Raw genomic sequence first — 26,502 nt, forward strand, 5'->3', positions numbered from 1 at the left:
GCAACTTTATTAAAACCAAACAAAAATCGTACTATTTGTCCTATGTAATTTTCCCCCCTTTAATCACATACATAATTAAAAAAAAAGCCCAGTAAAAATGGGGGGAAGGGAAGGAACTATCTTGCTTAAGGAATGAACTTCTGTGTTGTAAAATACGTTTGTAATGTTCAGGCTGTCCAAAATACGGATAAAATTTAAAGATTGTTAATACTTAAGCAATTGTAAGCATTGGGTCTGTGAACCAGGATATATGATACTTAATACTGAATCAGATTTGTCAGGATGAATGTTTTCGAGGTTTTTTGGTTGCATCCATTAATTCACAATCATTAATTTTTTTAGGCATTTTCAAGAATACAGTTCTCTGAAACATGTTACTCATTTTAGGAGTCTACTGTTAGCATGCAGTGGCTTTGGTCATTTTTAGTCATCCATGGAGGAGCTATTCTCTTTATTCTATGGTGCATTCTGATACCAGTGTGTATGCTTGTTTAAAATTGTGGGCGGTGTCTGTGAGGTTTGTTTTATGGTATGATTGGTACATATATGATTTAGAATCTGCTGGTTTGTGAGTTGTAAGATCAAACATGCAATAATCCTTTCAAGAAGAAGAATTATAGTTATAGACTATCTTATGTAGGCAGTTGATGCCTCATGTTTTCTTTACTCCTGCTTCCGTCAGTGAGTGTCATCATAGCAAACCTTTCAAACAGTAAGTAGGGATAAGCTGGAAACTGAACGCCAGCCACCGAGAAGGTCTCCATAGTGTTGCCTTTAATATACCAGAGATCTCTCTGGGTAAATTTTGCTGAAGTTAGGTCGGCATTTCCAGCTACAGTGTCTTTTCATATTTTCAAACTTCCCCCCCCCAAAACTGAAAGGTGCTATTAGTATCAAACAGACACGAAAAAGATGCTGCAGGTTACAATGCACTACTCTTCAGAAAAAAACAATGAAAAATTTTGAGAGGAAATAGCCCCTTTGTATCACTACTTTTTGTTCTAAAATCATCTGCGGCTAGATAAAACTGCAAATGTCATGCATTGTTGGGATTGGAAGCCTCAGTGCATATTTACCATTTTTCAGCCACCTACTAAAGAAACAAGAAGCAGAAAGCCAGTAACACCTGAAGTTACCAGGGAAAAAATAAACCCACGTAGCTATTGATCCCCTGAGACTCAAAAGAGTTTTCTCACAGTCATGACCTTTGACAACTAAAGCCTTTAGGGAGAGGGGGGGAAGGCAGAGGGGATGTTTGTAGGACAAATGTATTTTTCACAAAGTCTGATCACTCAGACTTTACTGTCTCTTTCCCATTGGTTAAGAAATTTGACACATGGAAGTATTTCACAACCAAGGTAGTGTGACCCATTCATGCCCATACCTTCCGGTTCTGCTTGAAGAACCCAACCTCCTTTAACAAGGTGACCCACCTGGTTGATGAGGGAAAGGCCGTGGACATTGTCTATTTGGACTTCAGTAAAGTTTTTGACACCATTTCCCATAGCATTCTCCTGGGCAATCTGTCTGCTTATGGCCTGGACAGGTGTATTCTTCCCTGAGTCAAAAAGATGGCAGAGCCCAAAGAGTGGTGGTAAATAGTGTCACATCTCGTTGGTGACCAGTCACTAGTGGTGTCCTTCAGGGCTCAGTGTTAGTGCCAGTGTTGTTTATTATCTTCATTGATGATCTGGATGAGGGGATCAAGTGCATGCTCAGTAAATTTGCAGATGACACCAAGCTGGGTGGGAGTGTTGATCTGCTGGAGGATAGGAAGACTTTATAGAGGGATCTGGACAGGCTGGGTCAATGGACTCTGGCCAATTGTATGAGGTTCAACAAGGCAAAGTGACAGGTCCTGCACTTGGCCACAACAACCCCATGCAATGTTCCAGGCTTGGGGAAGAGTGGCTGGAAAGCTGCTCATTGAAGAGGACCTGGGGGCACTGATTGACGGAGCTGAACATGATCCAGCTTGTGCCCAGGCAGCCAAGAAGGTCAACAGCATCCTGGCCTGTATCAGCAATAGTGTAGCCAGCAGGGCCAGGGCAGTGATCATTCCTCTATACTGGGCACTGGTGAGGCTGCACCTCAAATCCTGTGTTCAGCTCTGGGCTCCTCACTACAAGAGAGACATTGAGGTGCTGGAGCAAGTCCAGAGAAGGGCAATAAAGCTGGTGAAGGATCTGGAGCACAAGTGTGATGAGGAGCGGCTGAGGGAACTGGGGTTGTTTAGTCTGGAGAAGAGAAGGCTCAAGAGGGACCTTGTCGCTCTCTACAGCTACCTGAAAAGAGGATGGAGTGAGGAGGTGGCTGGTCTCTTTTCCCAAGTAACAAACGATAGGACAAGAAGAGATGGCCTCTAGCTGTGCCAAGGGAGGCTTAGACTGGATATTAGGAAAACTTACTTTGCCAAAAGGGTAGTCAGGCATTAGAGCAGGCTTCCCAGGGAAGTGGTTGAATCACCATCCCTGGAAGTGTTCAGAAAACATGTAGATAAGGCCCTTAGTGACATGGTTTAGTGGTGGTTTTGGCAGTCCTGGAGTAATAGTTGGATTTGATGATGTTAAAAGTCTTTTCCAACCTAGTTTATTCTGTGATTCAGCCTGAGATTAGTTCTTGATGAGGAGGTTGGGGGCTTTTTCAGAGCCTGAAATTTTAACTATTTGTATCAAGACTTGGCCATGGCAGTGTGTTCTCCAGGTAAGAGTATCATACAGTACCTTGTGTGTAGCTGCTTCATTTAAAGTGCAAGACTTAATCCACTTATCTTTACCAATGCGAAATACAATGCTTATGCAACCATCTATATGGGGAGACAAATGATAAAAAACTTTCCCAGATTTGTTCATTTACTGCTTTCTTCCTCTAAATAGACTTCGTAGTTATAATCTGGTTCTATGAAAATGGAGAATAGTCCACACTTGGGTTTCAGGGTACATGTTCCCATCCACACAGAAATTATTGAAAAGGTTACACAGTTTTAGAGAAAGTATGTTAAAGAGAACTGAAGATTTGTGGCCTTCAGGTGACTTTTAAGTGTTCTGCAGAAGAATCTGCATCACTATCTTTATTTTGATTCTTGTGTATTTTACTCGTTTCAAGATTTACTTGTTGTCAACTTCAGATTAGTTTCTAAAATCAATATACAAAACATGGATGAACTTCTGTAACTTCCAGACATTCCAGTAATGGAAGAAAGCCTCTGTTACATTCGTTAGAAAGAAAGGAAATTGAAGTATTGCTAAAGAGTTCTGAGTTGAAAGTCCACAAGCTAAAAACCAGCTTTAGAAAACTCAGCAAGAGAAAACTTGTGACATTTAATTAAATTTTTTTTATTTTTTATTATTTTTTTTATTTTTTTATTTTATTTTTTTATTTGATTAAATTGTGACATTTAATTAAAACATTTTAATGTACCAGAATGTTTTAACTCATAGCAACGTATTTTCAAAATACAGCCTTACTCTTTTTTAAAGTCCACATAAACCTGCCGCCTTCACTTTACATTTGTAAAGTCTGTTTATAATGAAGAAATACCTCCAGTTGTTAAATTGCTCAAGTACTTGAATGTCTTCACCTAGATTTTTTACAGTGAGGGTGATGAGACACCAGAACTTGTTGCCCAGAGAAGTTGTGGATGCCCCCTCCCTGGAAGTGTTTAAGACCAAGTTGGATGGGGCTTTGTGCAGCCTCTTCTAGTGAAGGACATCCGTGGCAGGGAGGTTGCACTAGGCGATCTGTGCCTGGTATAGTGTCTGTTTGGCCTGCTCCTCGCTCTTTTGAAAGATCTATGTGTTGCTGCATCTCATCTGTCTGCTTTATTCTAAAAGAAAGGACATATGAGAAGTTTTTAAGCAGCAGGTCCAAACCCAGTGGAATAATTGAAGGAAGTATTTTTTAAAAGAAAGGAGGGGGGAGAAGACTGTAATTGAGTACATTTTAATGAAGGTGAATCCTCTGAATACATCTGATTGATACCAATTTAGTCCTTCTCTTCCTCATACTAACAAGTTACTGTGCCTTCTGTGTTCTCTTGGTTGTAGTAGTGGATCATGAGATACGTGTACTGCTCATGTGAGAAGCTGCACATATATGTATAGGGATATTCACTTCTGAAATCTTTCAAACTTAAACAGGGGAAGTTTAGATTAGATATAAGGAAGAAATTCTTTACTGAGAGGGTGGTGAGGCACTGGAATGGGTTGCCCAGGGAGGCTGTGAATGCTCCATCCTTGGCGGTGTTCAAAGGCCAGGTTGGATGAGGCCTTGGGTGACATGGTTTAGTGTGGGGTGTCCCTGCCCATGGCAGGGGGGTTGGAACTAGATGATCTTAAGGTCCTTTCCAACCCTAACTATTCTATGATTCTATGAAATCCTACATATGCTGTATGTTTATGGTTTCACTACTGTCTGGAAGGCCTGATGATACACATGCATCTATGATGACAACATTAATGACTGAATGATTACTATTTTCTAAAGCAAGGTAGAACTCATTTTTCCCAGACTTCCAATCAGGATATAAATGACCATACCTTCATCCTTTAACAACTCACAATGGGGATAAAACCACTATCAGTCTGTCTAGAACCACCTTCTGCAGGTGTTTAAGCTGAAGTGCCTTTTACTCATTCTGTTCCTACCGACATTTACTAGGATACTCTTAGATACAGGGTAGGGGAATTTATGTTACATCTGACCTGAGTTACAAGATGCCAAGCATTTTAAGTCATGGAGTGTTTCCATTTTAAGACTGGCTGAATTATTAGTCGTGGATGGACCTAAAATGGGCTACATGGATCCTTGGATCCATGAGTTTTGCCATTTATTAAGTAAGTAGATAGCATTAAGGAAGCCCATATGGACTTAAAAGTTATCTGGTTTTTAATCAATTAGATAACTTTCTCCTGGGCAATTGTCCATTAAAGTCAATGATAGCTGACAACAAATTCTGAAGTTATGGATTCTTTTCCTGTTGAAGATATGAGATAGATGTTCTGCTATCCCAAATACTGTTTTGATTGAAAAGAAGCACAGTTCAGGAGGTGACTGCAGATCTTATTTTTTTCTTACCCCTCTGACACTTCAGAATTATTAACTGCAATTAACAACTGTACCTTGAGCAACTGGTACAGGCTTCTCCAGTGGTCACACAGAATGGAGGATAGTACGCTCACTCTAAGGCACATGTAGCTTAGGAATTAACTGTGCTCTGTTAATTCTCCAGTTCAGAACCAACATGCAGTTGTTTGCATGTTGCAGAGAAACCATGGGGAACTTGATTAAGCCACTTGCTGGTATTATGTATTTATTGATAGGATTCAGCCAAATGGATTATCTCTGCCTACTCTTTGAAAGCATGCGTATTTAAAACCTAAAGTTTGGCAAAGCAGTTTAGAAATCTATATTAAAAATAAATAGCATGATTACTGACTTAGTATATTTTTTAGAGAATTATTTCATTTGTAAATGAGTTTCTTAGACAAAAAATAGCTTTCATCAAAGTTACTTTTTCTAGAATTTGTCTGTTATAGAGCTGACTGAAATTCATAAGCTATGTAGCTGTGTATTCTATGAGGGATCATTCTGTATCCCTGTAACAGATGCAGGGCCAAGGACAAGGACCTCTTTAATTCTCACGTGAAGTGAAAAGCTTGGTTTTAAGTCTGATCCAAAAGATCCATGCTGTTTTACTAGTAGGGTACTCTTCATAGTGTGTCGTTTTTTCCAGATGAATTAACATTCCTAAGATTACTCCCTTGTTTAAAAGCAGACTTTACAAGTAAACCTAGTTAAGGTAGGAATTCCTTTGGAGACAGCTGTGGCCTGCGTCCTCATGGAGAGAACCAGAAAGTTCTGCCACATCCATGTGACACTGAGGTCGGAAAAATTCTGCCTGAAGAGGTTCCAAAGTGTCTGATGCATTTCCTCCTAGACAGGCACCTAACACTGGTCAGATGAACCAGGATATTTAACCTCTCTGAGCTTTTAAACATCTAAACTTGGGGAAGATGGGTTTCATCCATTAAGCCCTCTTCACCAGGTCCAGCCTTAAATTTTGCGTGGTGAGCTGTTTCATTAGCAATCCCTAGTCTCCAGGTCATGGTTCCTTGTCCAGATAGTGTAAGCCCCTGGAAGACCAGAGTGAAAGCTCATTGATCAAGTAGAAGTCCAAAGTTGCTCTATTGTAAGCCATTTCAGAATGTGTCTGAATGCGCAAACAGTATTCAGGCTCCACCTGAACAAGTTGTGTCACCGAACATAACTATGGGCTGTTGATTATTTTCCGTTGCATTGTAGCAGGCGAAACCCTTGCAGTGGAACTTTGATAGCATCAATCTACTTCCTATATGGGTAGACGTTAGGGGCAGGCACATGTAAACATAGAAGTAGAATATCTTGTTGGTATATGCTGTTCTTGAGGTAAGAGCTTGAAGGGTTGTCGTACAGGCAGAAAGTGGTTTGTTTCGATCAGAGTTTTGAACAAACAAAACATTTGTTGCTGAATAGCACTTTGGTGAGATGTGAAAAAATGGCAATTCATAAGCATCATAAAAGTATTTCACAGTGACACCAAACAGCCATCAAGTTTTGTCTGTAATGAATTAGGTTGGCACAAATCAGCAATGAACTAGATTGTAAGAGGGTTTTTTTTAATCAGCTCTTAAGCCATTTGGCAAATGAAGGAAGCTGAAGCTGGATGAAGGTGCTGAAGTAAAATATCCAGGTTGTCTAGGACTCAGTTGTCTCAAGTACACAATAATAAAACATTGCGTATGTTCCATCTGTCATGATGGATTTCCACTGTAGGGATTGTTGCCATTGCAGATTTTATTCTGTGGCAGTATGGTGTAATGATGTTCTGTTGTCCTATCATGAAACGCAAAGTATTTGATTTCCAAATTAAAGTTAGAATATGAAAACCATTTTTCTGGGAGACTGCAACCATATAGGAAATTAAGAAGTAATTTTATTTAAGCAACATGGCTCAAACAAAAAAAACCGCAACCTAAACCAAAACCTAAATTGACTGAATTAGAGTGAGTTACTCAAATCTGTAGTTTGCCAAAGGATAAAGAATTAAAGGTTTTTTTTCCCCTCACTACAGTGAAAATAGGATAGAAATAAGATACAGGTTTGTTGTCTGAAGCCAAATGCTTTTTCATGTAGGCAATATCTTCGGTTGCCTTGAATTTTAAGAGGATAGCTAAAATAGTTTCCTACATGCCAAAAGTGTGATCTAACTGATGACTGTGTTTGACTGTGACATAACTGTTCACTTTATCTAGGAAATACTCTGAAATTTTAAACTAATGTAATTACAGGACAACACTGATTGTTTAATTCTGCTTTAGCACCCCAGAAATTGGTGCTGGGCTTATGTTCAGCGTAGCGGGAGGCTCAGGAGAGCTGACTTACAAACATCTTCACGTCATGCTGTTTGTCTACTCTTTTTCTCGTCTAGGTGTCTCATCAGGGAAAGTGAAATAGAGCTCACAATATTAGAAAGCAAATACACTGAAACAGCGTTGTAGCAGCTAGGCATAGCCTTGTGACAGGATTGGAGCTCAACACCTGTTCTGCTGTCTGTAAATGCACAGCTAGCAAAATTCATGTGCCTTTTCATACTCTGGCATCCCTTTAGGGTTTGGACAAGTTAAGTAAGATGGGGTGGGGAGAATAGTGAGAAGCCAAGCTTTGTGTGCTTCTCTGAAACTGTTGCATCATTTAAGTGTTGAATTGGGAATAATGGGTCTATAAATTATAAATTATATTTTTAACTTCCAGCTGAGTTTTTGAGCCAAATCATCTGATGTATGATGAAGAGAAGCTGAGGGAAAACTAAGATCACTTAGTCTAGACTGAACAAATAAGAACTAGCAACTATCAATGAATAAAGGAAGGTATCATGTTAGTTTTTTTTTCCTTAAAAACTAGTATTTTTTTATAATAAGGGAGACCGAGAAACGTATATAGGGACTGCTTCCTCTGAGCGGTAACCTGTAGTTCATAGCAAAAATGCCAGTATCAGAGACTTCTCACATATTAAATTTAATCTTTTTTCCATTCATTTAATCTCTTTTTAGTAAATTTGATTCTAAGATCAACATAGTGCAAGAAAATTAATCTTTTCTTGGGTTCAAATTTGGTTTAAACAAGGCAAATTTAGTGCTTCCATTCACTTAAAAAGTTGGGATGGAAAAGAAACATGAGCTGCAGTATCCACTTGTAAGTGTTGCAGCTCACTTAGAACTTGTTTTCTTCACACCTACACAGTCAATAAATGTTTTAATGTGATCATATAGTTCATGTGACTTACTGCTTGTTTTTCAGAGTACTTCTGACAGCTCCATGGATGGTTTAGTTTGGGCTTTATATACAGACTATTGACTCATATAATTGTATGGTTATCACAGGAGATAAATTAAACTTAATTAAATTTGCCATGCTCTCACATAGCTTCTTAATGGATTAAAATTATTTTGTTGTCAGCATGTAAACTGACAGTTCATCTCCTGTGCTGTGTGATTAATGCATGTCATTGCATTCATCTGGGATAAGCAAACTGGCAATGGTAACGCAAAAATTAATTACACTAGTAGTGGATTTTATAAGATAACCTAATGCACTAGCTGGGTAGAGGCTAAATAATCATAATTCAGCATCTTTATGCAGCTGCCTAATCACATATAAGTATTTCTGTAGGTCATTCTATAGAATGTGTTTCTGCTGCTGGCAGTAGAGTTGTGAGGCCCTGCAGCCTTAATGATTGCTCTGCTGAGTTCACTTTTTGCTATGGAAAAGTAGCACAGAAACCAGCATTAAGGTGTCTTAGAAGCAGAGCTATCGTGTGATATCAGTAAGAGAAGGTTCAAATCAGACCTAAAATAGGGACTTGCAAATATTGCACATTCAGCCGCTCGTAACAGCTGCTCTGTCTTCAGCAGAGGCACAGTACACTCTAGGTAAAGCTGACAGTACTTACAAATGCAGACAGGGGCTTGTGCTGAGGACCTCCACCCCGTGCATGTGGTGTATGTCAGATTTACAGGGTTGGGAGAGGTCCCTTCAGCCACCTCACTGCTTATATGTGTCTGCAGTTGCTCAGAGCATAACTCTTACTGTCCTCACTTTGTTGTTGCAAAGCTGAGAATCTCAGTTGAGCTCCATATAATCAACCTGTAACAGCAGCAGCCTCATGGGGCAAATCTATACAGCTAACAAAATAGGTCTTGCCGATGCGAGCTGTGGGCTGAACCATTTCCACTTGTTACAGCAATGACATTGGATCTCTCCTGTGTCCGTACAGTGTCCTTGCAGCTGTAAGATATGGTTACTGTTGTGTATGGAGTCCTTTTCGAGTTTCACATACCTACAATGATTGAGGGCTGCATTGCCACCCTGCAGAATTGTTCTCCTTCGACAGAAGCATAGACGGGCATTGTATGCCCAGAAGTGTTGTAGATGGGCATGGGAGGGTTGCAGATCACATTGAGCCTTGGAAGGCTGTAGAGATGGAAGGGTGCTAAATTTGACTGTGTGCAAACTGTGCTGGGGATCTGGCCAGCTGAAATGGACCAGGGCAGTTTTCAAAGAGTGTGAACCCCCAAGCCCCTATGGCCTTCAGAAGCTCGGGGCTTACTGGCGGAGTTGTGGTCACTGGTAAAAGAGTTTTTCCCTGTCCTTACTACTACAGTGATCTATGGTGAAGCTAGGGAAGTTCCTCAAAATCTCTGAGAAGTGGTTGAGAGCACAGTTCAATGAAACACTTAAAATCAGAATAGCAATCAATAAAGGAGAGACCAGCTGAGAGAAGTGTATGGTGACTGAATACTCTTTTCTGTTACATTGCTGACAGATTGTAGGTTGGTTCAATGCACACAACAATTATAGGTAGAATTTTTGAAAGAAAGAGAGGGTTTCATCTCGCCAGGGGCCTCAGCAAAATTAATCCTTACAAATACGAAGTGTGAGTTTACAGTTAAACTGTTTTAAATTCTTTGGTGAACAAATGAGTTTCAGAATGAAAGTGGTCCTGATTTAGATAATTTTAGTGTCAGGGTCACTGTGTCCTGGTATGACTTGCCAATAACCACATCATCGAACTGCTTTCATAAAGTGACTAAGTGCTGTAAGGAGCTCAAGTCAGTTTGACTTTTTTTGGAACCAAATGCCTAGTAATTTTAGAAAATGGGACCTAAGTGCCTAAATAACTTTAGGTTAGTTTTGAAAATGTAGTTTGTGGAACATCTGAAGTTTTCAGCACCACAGCACAGCAAGGAATTATGTCTAGTGTTTAATGCACTGAAAAAACTTACCAGGTATCAGTTGTGAAAAATATGAGATACATTATAGGTGCAAGAATTAACTACTTCCAGTGATACCAATAAGCAATTTCAATAAGGGAGCAAGGGCAATTTTTTTTTAATTTTTCAGAGGATCTGATTAATGTTAGGTCTGCAAGGTTTGCTATACTTGCTCTTGCAAAGGGCTGAAAGTTACAAGGCAGAGTTACTGATTTTGGTTTATGATCTATGGCCTTCATGAAGAGATAACCTAGTGTCTCTTTACGATAGAAAATTAAATGAGTAAGATCAAAAATTGTGATCTTTTTAGAAGAATAAAATTAAAATAGAAATTGAGCCTCTTCAATGAAAATAAGGTTTTTCTTGGTGCTACTGTGATGATTCAAGTTAAATGCAAGTCTTTTGCATTGTGTTACAATGTAAAAAGACATGCATAAAACTGTTCTTAACAGTGTAAGTTTAGTAAGAAACAGAGTCTAAATGACACCTATGTAAATACATAAAGCATAAGCTAGCAGACAATACAAGAAGCTTGGAAACTTCATTGTTTCTTGTGGAGAAGAGTGGCTTTCCTCTTTGTTCCCCACTTCAACTTGGTTCAGGACTGAGATCTAAGCCCCAGTTGATAAGGATCATAGCTGAAGCATTGATTTTGTGTTCATACACAGTCTTCTGCATCCATGGAGTGCCTTTCAGGAGCTCTGCTGTTGCTGTTGGCTTAGTGTTTCCCTAAGCAGTGAATACCACCATACTTGGGCATTTTTTTCCCTGGCTTTATTTCCTGCAGGAATACCATGCTGGGTTACCATAGAAAATAAGTATGTGAAATTTGCCTTCCTTAGGAAGGATTTACTATCCAGTCTATCCCTCAGTGATAAGCTTGAAAGGTGGTCTGTGTTGTGGTTTATAGTGGCCCTGTGATGAATGAAGGCTGTGTGTGTAAATAGGATATAGCCACCAATTTGTGTTGTATAGTTGTCTGCTATGTAGTGGAAAGAGTCTGTACCATTAGTCTACCTCTTTGGTCATCTTCATCTTTCTAATCTGCAAAGATACTGACCCTTCCTCAGTGAGCTGAGATAAAGCATAGCTCAAGAGATGCCTAGGAACAGGACTGCCTGTAACAGAACTGGAAAGACAACTTTTGTACTTTTGGGTACTTCAGGTGATTCAGAATCTAAGAGCATGGTCAAACTGAAAGGCTGAACACAAGTGAAATACCATATATGAAACACCTTGGAAGAGCAATCTGCAATAGCTCCATAGCAAGCACCTCTAAGCCCAAATTTGCAGAAAAAGTTTCTTCATTTCTGTCTGCTACACTGACATAGAAATTGGGAGTTCAAGGAAATTGTAGCTCTGGGTTGAGGAAAGTGGTGTGCAAAATACAATAAAATATCCTGGAGTGGGAGAAACCTTCAACATTTGTAGAGAATGATAGGCTCTCAGAAGAGTCATGCTCTCACCTGCCGATTTCAGCCTTTCTCACTTCCCAGTAGGTCTGTGTGGCTTTGTCATTAGTCACCTTTCTTAAAGTATGATATACTTCATGGGCCTCCTTCGCCTTTTTTGCTATGATCAAATTTGTCATTTAATCAAGTCTAAAGAGCTGATTCACAGCTATGTTTCCCTGGTTTTGTGCTGATGTAACTCCAGTGAGATCATGTAGATATTCCTTATCCCAAAGGAAAGAACAGATCTTTCATGCTCTGTTAATGTGCCTACTTCTCTCCCCAGGGGACCTATCCTCCTTTACTAAAAATTCTTTTGAATACTCTAATTAAAGATAAGGATCTCTTTGAATATTAATTAGTTTTTCGTTGGCCTCCCTCAAAATATTTAACTCAAAGCAATTTCCTGGTAATTATCTCTTGATTCTAATTTTGAGAGGATTTACTCTTTTTTAATAAATTCCAGTTTATCAGGTAAGACTTCCCTTTGTATGTGTCCAGTTATTCACAACTACAGATCAGACAATCAGATAGCTGTAAGGAGGCATTTTTTGTTGTAGTTTCCAAAGTTTTCTTCTAGCAAAAGCTGTCATTCTTGCTGTAGTTCCCCCTCTTTTGCTGGTCTTTAATTATGTAACTATGCTGTAGATGACTGTGTCCCATAAGTTCAAAGTCTTCTGAATGGCTGAATCTACTGCGCCTGTACAGACAAACAGCTTTGTATGAATACTAAAATGGCAGAACGACTCAAAACGTCTTTTTTTGCCTCTTTCTGGAATGGTGAGATAGGACTTGATCCACTCCACTGCTTTTTCTTCAGTTCCCACTCATTCTAGTATATCATTAGTATAATTAAATTTATTTAATTAGTATAATTAAATGTTTCTGATTTCAATTTTGCTTTGAATGTTCAAAAAAGAGGGAGAAACATTACTAAGGACATACTTCAGACTAGCAGCAGGACAAACTCTAAACCCATCATGTTTAAATCCTTTCTGTCGTGAAGTAATTTTACACATTTAATAGATGGCCACAGAAGATGTCTTTTGAAGTCTCTGAAAAGGGGTGAAACTCCCCAAATTCTGGTTTAAAATGTCTTCTAAACCAGGACATGAAGTGAGGAGCTTAACTCTCATTCTCAGTATAAATGATAGCAGGAATCTTGTGACTTTTTAGGAATACCTAGAGGGATACTGCTCTCATTCTCTGTGTCAGCAGAGTCAGCCTTTTCATCTAATAAGGACAGTCACATCATTCTAATGTAGGCATTAGCAAGTGTAGCCAGCCCATTGCAGAGATCTATCCCTTCCAGGCTGGGACTTCAGCATTATCCGAAGCGTATTTCATATGGAGGATTTCTTAAGGACCTTGCGCAGAATTCTGTCCCAAATACATAAACCCAAACAAAGAGAAGAAGCTACAATACTTGAGTCCACTAGAGCTCTGGGATACTACTGTAACAAAACCAGATCGTGCACAATCCTTCTTTGCTTCCTTAAGCGTGAAGAGCTGCTCCATAAGGCTCTCTTGCAAGGTTGTCAGAAAGGATCACCCCTTGCTGCCAGCACAGCTAATGTGTGGTTACCACCTGGTTGACTTGCTTCTCCCGCTGATTGGTAATGCTCACTCCACCAGACTCTTGGGCTGCTTCCAGCACATGCCACTATTTATAAATTAGGCAGCAGCTACAAGGACTGTGCTCATGTTTGTCAAGTCTTATGGATCTACTATACCAGATGCCAAATTTTGTAGTGAAAGTACTCCATTCTCTACTCAGCTGAATTCCTCCTCATTTTTTCTATCACAAGACAGCACTGCTCACCATACATCTGGAATGCAGATCACAGTGACACCTGAAGAAGAAAAAGTATGTGCTCTTGAGTAACTGTATTTCTCTGAGACCATGACTATGCTGTAGTAAGAAAAAAACCCCTAGAATTAATTCACTTTACGCAATGAATCCAATATTAAACCCCGTAAAATATTAATAAAGCAGAATTCTGCATGTATTTCTATAAATCTGAAATAAAGCTTAAACCATGTTTTACAGTGTTGGTGCTGCATACAACCCGGCAAACAATGTATAAGCAATACTGTTTCAAAAAGCAGAAAACATCTTTTGATTTGAACAGCTTTTGTTTCTTTGTTTCATGAAGGCATCTCTCAAAATAACTTCATTCTGAATGCAGCTCATTAATGTGTCCTCCCCGCCCCCTGCCTTTGCAAGCTTTCTCTAACTGGCTACACATGGTGACTGGAGCTTTTCGGATTAATTTTCCTGAAGTGACCTACTTTGCAGAGAAAGATAATCATGCATTTATAGCCTCTGGCACTCTATTCAGGTCACAGATGGACAGATAGCAAAGCTATTCCTCAGTGACTTACTGGGGTTGTAGTTAATCCCCAGTGAGAAAGGAGATTGGCCTGATGTTGACTGGTCAACACACCTTGAAGTATGGGTTATCATTGACTCCTACTTTAGTTTTCAGGAGGTGTCAAAGTTAGGCTGTATGATACCAGCCAGTAGTTGTTCTAGGAGTGTTCAGTGGTAGTGACTGAATTACTGGATGCTGTAGATGTTAAATATGTGACTCTGAATCCTTTGCATTTGATGGTGGATCACCATGTGTGTTCTGACTGTGGACATGTCTGAAGTTAACACACGCACCAGATACTGTGGCTGGCACTAATAATCAGATGTTCAAGAGAGTTTTGACCTTTTGCTCAGTAGCAAGTGCTTATGATCCTGTCAGCAGCTGCCGTTGTAAAGATAATTTTCTGTGCAATCAGACCTAAACCTTTGTTACAACAGCATTTCTTTGTATAGCACGATCAGCTGAGCCAAAAAAACCCGTATTTTGCTATTATCCATTAAAGGCCCATTCTCCCTCTTGTACTTGGCACTAATGTAGTGATGTATGCAAAACAGCTTGTTCTCTTATTCTCAGATGTTCACAAGTGTCACAAGGGAAATGGCCAGGCTTTGTTCTCTGTTAGAGAATTTTTAAAGGTTTGGTGCAGCTTTTCACACTGAGAAATGGGCAACAAGCAGGAGTGTTAAGGATGACTTTTTCTGAAAGGCCATCTTGAAACTTTGAGTCAAGTGATGTTAATTTTTAGAGGTCTCAAGAAGTAAGTGTTAGAATTGCGGCACTGCCAGCAAAGGAATGAATGGCTTTCAGAAGAAAACAAAGCATATATTGCACCACAGAACTGCCTGTGTCCCCCAGTGCATACATAGATTGCTCTTTGCACTGCAGGACAAAACTGAAAGGTGTTCTGCTAGAAGTTAACATTGTAGTTTGGATCACTGTGATCACCAAGTGTTTGTATGTCATGTGCTTCCTAGAGCAAATAATTTCAGAACACTTGAGGAATGATTTGAGTTTTGTTTATATGTTTACAGCTGTTAAGACAACCTGACAGAGCTGTGTGTGTAATTTCCTATGACAGAAACTAATGCATCAAGGGCAAAATCAATTCCTTTTGGCAAAAAGCCTTTCAGACAGGAATTAAGTAAAAGATTTTGGAGAGAAAGAGTGTGTGCAGCCCTCCCATACCTATCCTGAGGGACTGTAGTGCAGCTGTTGCACCATCAAAATTCTGGCCATTGGCTCTTGCAGTTGTTGTGAGCCTTTTGAATTTTCCATATGTGTCCTTCAGCTTCCATGTGTGTTCCCTCTCCCAGGTATTAGCCTCAGCATCTTTTTTTCTGAGAGAGTATTCTCACTGTGCCTGAACCATGTGTTTCTCAGCATTTCTTCTTGAAGCACTGATAAATTTGAACCAATGCAGACTTCAATGCAGATACTTTTAGTCTGGCTTAAAAACAGCCTGCTATAGGTGTGTTTTTGTCTGCTCCTAAAATAATTACTCTAAATCCAAATAAATCCAGTTTTAACCAGAATAATCCACAAAGTGTAATTTTGGTTATATTTATTTTATTTTTAGTTTTTCACTAAAGTACTCAAGAAAAGTAGGTCAGAACTACCAGGATTGGTTATGGGCTATTTTAATCAAATTACAATTTATGAAACAAAATATTTACATCTTTGGTTCTAGTTGTGTTTTGTGGTATGATATACATCACATGGTTACGTTTATTTCAGAGAATGTGGAGTTTTGTAAGAAGAAAGGGGGTAAGTCTAAATAGTTGGTAAGTCATTGTGTATTATCAGATAAAAAACTGGACTAACATAAGTAACATGGAGCCATAATAGAATCTCTTTCCATTTGTAGAAAAAAACTATATACTACAAACAAATAACATTGGCATTACAATGGACATGTTCATGCCCACTATGTAGATCTCTTAAGGGTAAAAAGTACAATTGAGAAATAATACTGGTGCATTCCTACTGAAAATAACCAATTGAAAAATAACCATCTCCAAAGAAACCTTCTAGCATTTGAACCAAGATAGCCATAGCAGTAATAGAAAGTGCGTGCTTCATATTTAATGCTGACATTGCAGTATACAAGCGGTAACTTAAGAGTTCCTGACTGTTTTCTTGGGAGGGTAGTAAGGGGGCTGGCCAAAGATGAATATGAAACATGCCATGAATACCCTTTTCATTATTACTCAACACTACTTGAGAGTCTGCCCCCTGGGATCTTAGTGTTTTAAAAGTTTACTTGTATCATTGAGGGTATGCACATTATTACGTTGAAAAAAAAATTCATTTGCTTCCCTGTTTGCATATTAAATTAGGATATTAAGTGATCAAACAGATATGAAGATTTAAATCTGCTGTGTTACATCAGTATAAAATCTTGTGTGTATATTTCTTCTGTGGAGAAAGATGAGTGGGAACCCACATTTTGTAAACATGTGTAAGGTGTCACACAAACAAAATTTGCGACTAGTCCTCCTGCCATAGCAGAACTACTAAGTGGAGCTACTTACTTGCCAAAATGGCTGGAATGGATGCTTGGCAGATCAGAACATCAAGGAGTAGTTATATATGATAATGAACTAGGTTTTACTTGGCATGGTTTTTACAGAGTTTGCTGATCTGCTGCACTACTACGAAGTGAAATATAAATCTGATTATAGAAATGTAAGAGCAGACATCGTTACAGAATTTTCTTCTTATCTTCTTTAATTTGTGCATGAGTATTCCAAATGAAGAAGGATTATTATTATTTTAGTTTAGTAACTTAAAATTTCTGTTGGTGAACTTCTAGTTAGTTGAATAGATCATTAAATGCTATAGCAATTTGAAAGGTACCCATATTCTTTTTCCAAAAGAACTTGTATTCTTGTTGAAGGGGATGAAGCAGCATCCCCAGAACATGCTGGAAGAATCAGACATCGTGTATTAGTGAAGCAGTAGATGTGATCTGAATTGATAATGAATGTTTCTTGGTAGCTGATTGATTTTGAATACTTAAGGAACATTTATAGGAGTCATAATGTTTTTGAATATGCTGCGGTGGGATGGGCTGTGCATATGTGTGAAGTGGAAAAAAGAAACTCAGTGGACAAAATGGTGCAAAATGTTTCTTTGTTCATATGTACGAAGTTAAAATAAGCCTATAAATGCTAGTATTTCTGATTAAGCCTATTAAATTGTATTTATTATAACAATTATAATAATTTGTTATAATTCATCACAAAGCTATATACAAAAGGATTTTGACCAGAGTTACAGATTTTTGGTTTTCAATTGTGCCTTTAACAGCAATCTAATGAGACAAAATTATTTCCTGTGTGTATTTTCCATATAGGTGTGCACCTCACATGCTGTTAGCTTAGACAAGTAAGCATTAATGAGACATTTGCATACTAATACATTGATCTGATGTGTCTTAGATGTTTTTCTCTTGAATACTGAGTGCAAGGATGGTGTCTGTGGATAATGGCAAACTAATTACCTGTGAAAATTAAAGCTCTGTGTTTATTCAGAGAATAACTAAATTGTAGGCAAGGATTGTTCCTCCATAGGCTATTTCAGTAAACCCCAACATCATCTTCTTTACAATAAAGCAGTAATATCTTTATGCTCCTTGATCTTTAGTCTCTTTGCTGATATAACTGAGGAGAGGCATATTAATAGTATTTTGGTATTGAAATTCAAGATCTTTGAGTTTGCAAGTACAAATTAAATATGGTATTTAATAAAGAAGTAGAAGGCTTGCATTAAGACAACTAAGCTGTAGTTCCAAAGAACTACATTAGCTCTCTTTAATCAAGTTGGCGACAAATCTTTTTCTACAATACATTTCATAAAGTAGTGCATTAAAAGAGCACTTTCACTCAATATGTATATATTAAAACAGTGATTAATCATATACATATTCTCGAATTGCACACTGTTGCTTTTGGGAAGCTGATGTGAATTCTATCATCCTTAACATTTTGCTAAAAAAATTATCCAGTTGGGCTGGGAGGGTAGAGGTTGTTTTCCAATAAGGATGAACCTATATTTCAGGAATTAAACAGTTTTGATGATTTGAGCATTTGGATTCTCATTTGCACATTCAGTCGTAGGATTTTTGCGTAATTCTATTTTTCTAGATACTTTGAAAAAAAATAAGACATTTTTAATAAAAAAAAAAATGAAAGAGATTTGGGGGCTCTGACCATTCTCATTCTGTCTGTGCAGTTCGACAATCAGCAAGCATTGGGAGGCAGAACTGGCCACACTCAAGGGTAATAACGCTAAGCTCACAGCAGCCCTGCTGGAGTCCACTGCCAATGTAAAACAATGGAAACAACAACTTGCTGCATATCAGGAGGAAGCAGAACGTCTCCATAAGCGGGTAAGTAACTCAAGGCAAATGGCCAGGATCCTTGAGGTGGAAGTGCTGGTGACTGTATTCACTCATTTTCAACTAAAACAAATAAATTTTATTGTTGTGGTTTCAGGTTAATCTTTGAGACAGAAATTAATGGTTACTTTAAAGCACACAGGGTTCTTTCACTGGGAAATTCTTTCCTTTGTAGCAGTTATTTTTCTGCAAAGGGTATTGTTGCAGGCAGGAAGAGTTGTCTAATCTTACCCCATGTTTGCCAGTTTTCACTCTGCATTTGATGCCATCACATCTGTTTCAGGACCTTCTCCATAGAATTACACTTCAGTCCCTCTTGCATTTAAGCCACATAAATTTGACGTCAAATCTGTAAGTTAAAAATACCGATCTGTAGTTTCCATATGCAAGAAAGGCAGTCTTCTCTCATCCTTACACCTAAAGAAACCGAAGGTTCAGGATCATTAAACACAGTTAGAGTTCTGCTCTCGCTTTCATACAGGAGGGACTGTCCTGTTCTGTGTTTTAGCAAACCAGATATTAGTGCACCGTGTGGGCAGGAAAGACAGTGTTTGAAGGAGGAATAAAGTATACAGGGTTGAAGGCTGCATTATGAAAGCAAGTATACAATATTTTAATTTCTTTTTTCACATGTAACTCTTTATATGTTGTATAATCTATTCACTTTTATTCATATGAATTTGTAACCATAACATAGGATATATTTTTGTGCAAAGTGATGGCAAGATTAGCACATGTATGGAATGAAGATGTCTTTGATGAAGCTGGATTACTTTTGTTAATATTAATTGACTTAGGAAAATATCAAGGAGATGTACTCCATTAAGAAAATAAAACCAAAACCAAGAAAACCCATTGCTTTTTTGCATGAAAACAGGTTTCATGAATATGCTGAGAGGAAGGGAAAGGTCAAGTAGCAAACATGGCAGACCTTGTAATTTTGTTTTTTTATGCTGTACTCAGCTATATGAAATGAGGTATGGCAATTACAGTTAGCCAAATCATATCTTGGGCAGTTAGTAGTCCCAAGAACATCTGAGAGGGGAAAAATTCAGCAGACTTCATCTAACTTGAGATGTGGAAGAGTAACAAGAATTCTCTTGAGCTTTGAGAAACCTGGGATAATGGCAGGTTGTTGAGGCTGTCCTATGCATAGACTGACTTGCAGGCTTCAGATCCTGAAGTCCCAGCCAAATGATCTGATAGGGAAGAACAACAATTTCCGAAGGACTGTAACTGTGTGTGCCATAGCTGGCTAGATGAAATGCATGAAGTAGAATTAAATCTGGTGCTTTTTTGCAAAGCGCTTTTAGTTCAAGAAATTGGCAGTTGCTGACAAAACTGCTTTGCTTCAGAAATTTTCCAGTCAGGCTCAAGCTTGTCATGTGTGTTTGTACAGAGGGAGACTTTTCACTTTGTCATGTCATTTAAGCTTCTCCTTTGGAAGAGTGGGAGTTCTAATCTGTGAATAGATGGTAAGTCATTAATGATAAAACTATTGAAATTACATCCTGGTATTAAAATTACTAGCACACAGGTGTTCAGGTAGATTTGGCCACCAGATAGGCTTTACAGTGAAGAACTCATTGCTAAAAAGCAGACATGATAAGGTAGAATTATTCCTAATATAACTTATTAACAGCTTTTGTTGCAAAGTGAACAAAAAAAAGAAAAAAGCTGAGACAATACAGTCCTTACCTAAGAAAGAAAAGCAACAAGCAGCAACAGCAGCTGCATTTACCATGAGGAGTCCCAACTGGCCAAGACGAGCAAAGATCCCTTTTTCTTGATGCTACTCTCACTCTTAGTCAACTCTCGTTTAGAATTTGTTATTGGAAAACAGTTAATGAATACAAAAATTTTTAGCATGTCACTTTGCTTTTCTATGATACTACAGTTAGCAGAAGTGGTAACCCAGTTTTTGTAGCTACATTCATTAATAGCTGATGATTTTTTCATAACCTTTACGCAGCAAATTTCCTGCAATTATTTTGTATTTCTGAGGGTATGCAAAATCTTTTAATATGGGGTCATCTATCCTATGCTCTTTTGATTGCCATTTGCATGCCTTTATTAAGTGTCTCTGTAATCTGTGACCTATGGAGTTGTTGACATCTCACATAGAATACAGGAACACTCAGTGCCTTTGTCTATCTAGACATACCTGTAGATTACAAGTTGGTGCATCAAGAGTACTGCCCTTTGTTGGAATTGCTTTTAGAAAAATTAAGACATGGCTAACCCAATAAATAGAACTCTTTAGGCAAAAGTATGGAGGTCTTGTAAAAAATGTCATCAATTTCAATCTGTTATCATATGGTGCAATACAAGAGCTTTTGTAACCTCCATGCTCGAAACTGATCTTCCGAATTGAAATAGTTCCCCATTTCAAAAAGAAGGTGCAAGATAGATGATGCTTTTTGACACAGATTGAAAATGGGATGTTGAAATGGCAGATCTGGAGGCTGTTGGTTATGGTACATGTGGTAACACGCAGTGTTAAATCACTGTGTTGTGCTATCTTTCTGTGCAGTTTATCTGTTAAGATCAATACAAAGATGTAGCTGCAGTTGATCCAAAAAAATAAAATGTTCATCAGACCAGATTCGTCTCATATCAGACTATGTAGAAGTTATAAGTCTAAGATGGTCATCTTTTTTTCTTGTAATTCTTGGAGACACAAAAGCATGTGAAATAAGTGTCTCAGTCTTAAGAAAACTAAGGTGTTGAGTTGAATTTGCAGAGGTAAGTGCTTGTCTTTCTCCATAAAATAGCATATAGATAGTCCTGTAGCCATACTTCTAGTCATATGATACAAACAATGGCAATGTAGTTGTTGTTTCATATGGAAAATTTGGCTGTGACAGCATGTTACCCACTGGAGAAGAAGAATGTGTTTAGATGTGTATGCATTGGAGGGATATGCTCACTTAGAGGATCAGAGTCTTGTATAAAATAGACCAGAATCAAGAATGGTACTGCTGACATTAACTGCTAAGTTTAGTTCTATTTAATAATACATTAAGTGGTTATAATGTAATTGTGGTATTCGCTCCTTACATGCTTCAGATTTGGATTCAAGTTTTGGTGCCTGAGTCATCTGTTTGCAAGCTATAGCAGGTGCATATGCTCTGTCAAGTATGGTGTTTATGGGGAAGTGATGCATATTGATTAGTAAACTTTGCATTGCTGTTTCCATCTTTAGTTTATTCTTTATATAAATAGCCTTATAAATAGCCTTATTTACATAAATAGTTTCCTTTTAACATTAAAAAAAATATTGTGAAAACTGTCTTACTTGTTGACTTTTTATGGTACCGTTTTCCACAGTTTGAACTTTGTCATGTTTTATTTATAAACATCCTTTGATTTTACATTATATCTTGGTTTTTAATCTCCCGTTTTTTTCATTCACTGTGGTAAACTGGATCCTTCATCTCATGCAGTGTTTGTTGTAAACTTTGTTTTTTAAATTGTTCTAAACTCTTTTAAGCCCAACATTTTTTTCTGTAATTGTTTTTGAATTTGTTTGAAATAGTTTTTCTGTGTATCACATTATTTACACTTTTAAAAAGACAGAAGCAAAGCTAAAATGCCCCTTTCTTTCATTTTGATTGCATTTTTTGAAATTAATTTCATTTAATATTTGTTATTTCTGAGTAAGTATAAGATTTACTCATCTATCAGTCCTTTTTTTTCATACCAACCTATGTTTGGTTGCTTTCTCTGAGGATTATGTCTTCCTTTTTCCATTTTTTCTCTGCATTAGTAATCCCTAGAGCTGAGACAAAACAGAACACAGATTCAGTGTGGCTGAGTGCAAAGTTCTCAATAAATTAAAGTTTTGTGCTCTCTTTTGATACATTGTGAGCTTGTCAAAGTACTGTACTTTGATACTTTGTCAGACATATTTTTCAGAAGTTTGCTAAATGAGTTTATGGATTTTTCCCTCTCAAATGCAAAGAGATAATGATTTTGGAAGATGTGATGCCCAGTCAAGAGCTTAACTTGGAGCTCTCAGCCTTCTCTCCTTTAATCTGCTCAGCAGCAACTTGACAAGGATTTCCTGTAAATGAGGTTGGGGAGCACTCCTACACACCTTGCATAGCTTTTGGAAGTTAAAAGGGATTCATGAGTTTAGAACAGCTCAGTATCAGAAGGAGAAACCCAGATATTGTCTCCTTCAGACAAATAGAATAGCATTGGTAATAATGTTAATCCTGATGCCACAAAAAAGAAAGGATTGAATGGTGATGTGAATTATGGAAAGTAACCTAAAGTCTTTGGTATGTTAAAAATGAAAATGATTTATTTTCTTGCATGCTAACTGCTAAAGTAAATCATCCTATGACACTGGGTAATAGCACAGACTAATAACACTAGTGCATAATAATAAGAGCAGCAGTCCTTGAAGATCATGCATCTGCTGAAAGAGAAACCTAAGATAAAAAGAGATGAAGGGAAATGATCAAGCTCTTGGGTATTCCTGAAAGAACAGAGAGGTAAACTCTTGAGTTCTAGCTTGTTATTTTACCAGGATTTCCTAAGAAACAAGATAAATTATTATAATCTATTATAATCTGCTTCTTTTATACAATGAATTAAATAAGTATGTGGATATATTATGTAGTTATCAAAACCACCTGACACCTTTCACTGCTGTTAGAAGAAATTTTAAACTGGATATAAAGAAAATGCATGAGCATACGGAGTTAAAACCGTGGTCATTTTATTGGGCTATTTCTGTGCTTCTTGAAGAAAACAGTAATCTATAAAAGCAGTTATTAAAGTCCAGAGGAAGTATGGAATACTGTATAAGATATTTTCTCAGATTATCTGTAGAAAATCTTTGCAGAACTTTTAGCAGTCACCTCCATGTTTTGACAAGCTGCATTAATAACTGAATAACCAAAACTATATTTTGAACATGTAGATGTGATGAAGTTGCTTGCTAAATCAGAGCCCATGTTGTGGGCTTCATGCTTGCTGAGAAGTCTTACTAGTACCACTGTAAGACTCCCAAGAATAACTGTTTGGTATCATGAAGAAGGACATTATCTAAAAGTGGAAATACGAAAGAAGGTAATGCAAAGTGTGGTGGGAAGAAACTTAAGAATGGAGTTTTGATCCAAAACTGTATTGGCAGTGTCGCTTTTTTATGTGATGCTTTTTCTCTTGTTATCCTCCCTTTAAAACTGTGTTCCTCCTACCCCCAATGAACAATGCAAACTTATATTTAAATTTGGTTCGATTGAAGCTATCCAAGTATAACTTCCTTCTTAAAATGTTGCAATTAGTATGTGGCTAGGTAAAAGTTTGGTACCATTCATTTGTAATGAAAATAGAGGAGCATTTTGCAGGGTAGAAATGGGTAGCTTGGCAATATGATCAATCCGGCAGGATTATAATTTTGTTAGTATTTGTCTGTGGATTTATTTGAAAGAAATGCGTATGCCAAGGGACAAGTAAGTACATATATTTACATATACAATCCTTTCATCTGGAATTACAAGCAAACTCTTGTTGCACTAGAAACTCCTGAAAAGGCAAAAAAGGGGCAGCTCCTGCCCAAGTGGAGGTCACAATGTTGAATACTGACCACATGTTCAAAAGAGATGTCTAGGGAGTATTAGGGTTTTATATGACACAGTAAGATTTGGAAAGGCTAATATGTTCTAACTTTGATAATTAAGTTTTTAGAAGACATGGGGGAATTAGTGACTGGTTTTATTTTTCAAATTGTGATATTGCCTTAAGACAGAGTTTGTGTTTCTGAACAGGCTGTAATTATCTGGGTAAGGTTAGGTATGCTTCTCACAGTGGAACTAGTTTATAATAAAGATAGAAATCCAAAGCAACATTCTAAAATGCTTGAGAAATGATTGCAGAGTCTGACCACCTTTTTTGCACCTTTGTATTAAGGGATACCAAAAGAAAAATACAAGCATGTTATTTCAGGGAATATGTAGTTTTTTCTCAGGTGTACATTCTTGCTCCTTCAATATCAATTTCAGCTATCAAAAGTTCAGTTATTATTTTTGTAATGGTGTACGTTGTCAGTTGTGAGATTATTAGAGCATTTTCCTAGGACAGGACTTTGGAATTTCTCAGCTACCTTTCCTAATCCACATCTGGCCTTTATCAACATTCAACCCTTGATTAATAATTACAATTTACTAAGAAAGATGGTATTTTTTCAGACATGGCTGGTGAATCAGGTCATGTTCCTGAAATCAAAATGTGATTTCGGCTTTTTTTAATATATGGTGAACTGAAGTCAAGTCTTTTCTGTCTTCTTCCATTTGTCTTGATTTGGTTTTAGAGCAGATCTGCGTTTAGGACCCAAAACTATTTCATTGGGGTTTTTTTCTGGGAATTCACTTTCACTGAAAATCACAAGATTATAATTTGAAAAAAAAACCCAAAACCAAAACCAAACCCAAAACAAGCTACCAACCAAACTACTGTCACTCTGGGAAAGTCAAATAAAGTTTTCACAGAAGGGTCTTTTGTCCCCATCTAAGAAAATTTTAAGATCCACTTAACTGCAAGTTATAAAAAACAAACTTCGTAGAGGCATGCTGCAAAATCTTTATGTAGTGACGGCTTTGTAGAATGGAGCATGTTCTGTAATTCCAAAACTCCACTGAATAATGAGGAAATTACTGGATTTAAATCCTCAGGATTAAAGGATGACTTATCTGTGCTATTGCATGTATTTCATGATCTGGCCAGATAGCTGGAAAAAGTATTTGCTAATTAGATTGCAGAGAAAGGCATGTCTCCTGAAGTTAGTATTAGCAGTATCAGTTGCGAATAATGGTTGAAGTTCAAAGCATCAATTTCGTAAATTTCCTATATTTTCAACTATTCGTGCTGCAGTTTTATTACTTCTTCACAGTAAGCAAGCAGATGATGGATTATTCCTGTTTCATCTCTGTAGAAATGAATAACTGTGGAAAACATTTTGATATTTCCATGGCTTGAGGCATCAGTGCCCACAGAGAAAAATGTGTCCCTTTCAGCAAAATCTTTAATTGTTTTCCTGTTGAAAAAAGTAATATATTGTTGGTAATGCACAAAACTCTCCCTGCCCCCAGGCTATTATTTTATCTATGGGTAAATCTTGGAAAACTACAATAATTAATTTGCTGTCAGAAGTAGTGTGTATGAATAATATGGTGGTGTTACTTCTTGTTCTTTCAGCAGCAACCTTGAAAAGTGATTTTCCTTGTTTTCTGTGTTTTCACATTTCTTAGCCCCAAAAATCCTTCCAAAGTTTTTTTATTCTTGAAAGCAGTGCTGGGATTACTTTTATGCTTGGCTTGTTGCATGCTCTCTTGTATTTTACGGTCCACCATGAAGAATTGAGACTCTTCTTCTGCATATGTTATGTGAAGCTTTATGCAGTTATTCTGGTTTTGCTGAGCCGTGCAACATCACTTCTCTTCTCCATGTGGAAAGCAAAGGGCTCTTTTTTCATTGTAAGAGGTTCATTTTGAATTATTGATGGAACAATATTATCACAGTCATAGTTATGATCCATTCAGTATGTAATTCAATCAGCTAAAAATACATAATTAATACTTCAATTCAGTCTTGCAAGTGAGCAGTCTTCATGTCTGCACCATAGCCTGGGCTCATAGGCCTTGGATATTAAATTCCACACTAAATAGAAGGGGTAAAATACCTTTAGGAAACAGGAAGTTAATAGTGTCAGGTGTGCAAAGTGTACAGTTACACTGAAAATATGTTGGTAATGTGGTTAAAAATGTGGCTGGATGGCTGGGTCCAAAGAGTGGTGGTGAATGGAGTTAAATCCAGTTGGCAGCTGGTCACAAGTGGTGTTCCCTAGGCCTCAGTATTGGGGCCAGTTCTGTTTAATGTCTTTATCAATGACCTGGATGAGGGGATCAAGAGCATGCTCAGTAAATTTGCAGATGACACCAAGCTGGGTGGGAGTGTTG

The 26,502-nt window shown here is 37.7% G+C and overlaps 1 protein-coding gene across 1 annotated transcript in view; it reads left to right on the top strand.

Moving 5' to 3' along the window:
• Positions 1 to 26,502, top strand: part of HOMER1 (homer scaffold protein 1) — a gene marked incomplete at both ends in the record, with an annotated part of 64,315 nt that overhangs the window by 24,738 nt on the left and 13,075 nt on the right. The window contains 1 exon segment of the mRNA XM_080638280.1: positions 18,370 to 18,526. Coding sequence (XP_080494406.1) covers positions 18,370 to 18,526 — 157 coding nt within the window.

This window comes from Psittacula echo (assembly GCF_963264785.1).
Source record: "Psittacula echo genome assembly, chromosome: Z".
Lineage (NCBI taxonomy): Eukaryota > Metazoa > Chordata > Aves > Psittaciformes > Psittacidae > Psittacula > Psittacula echo.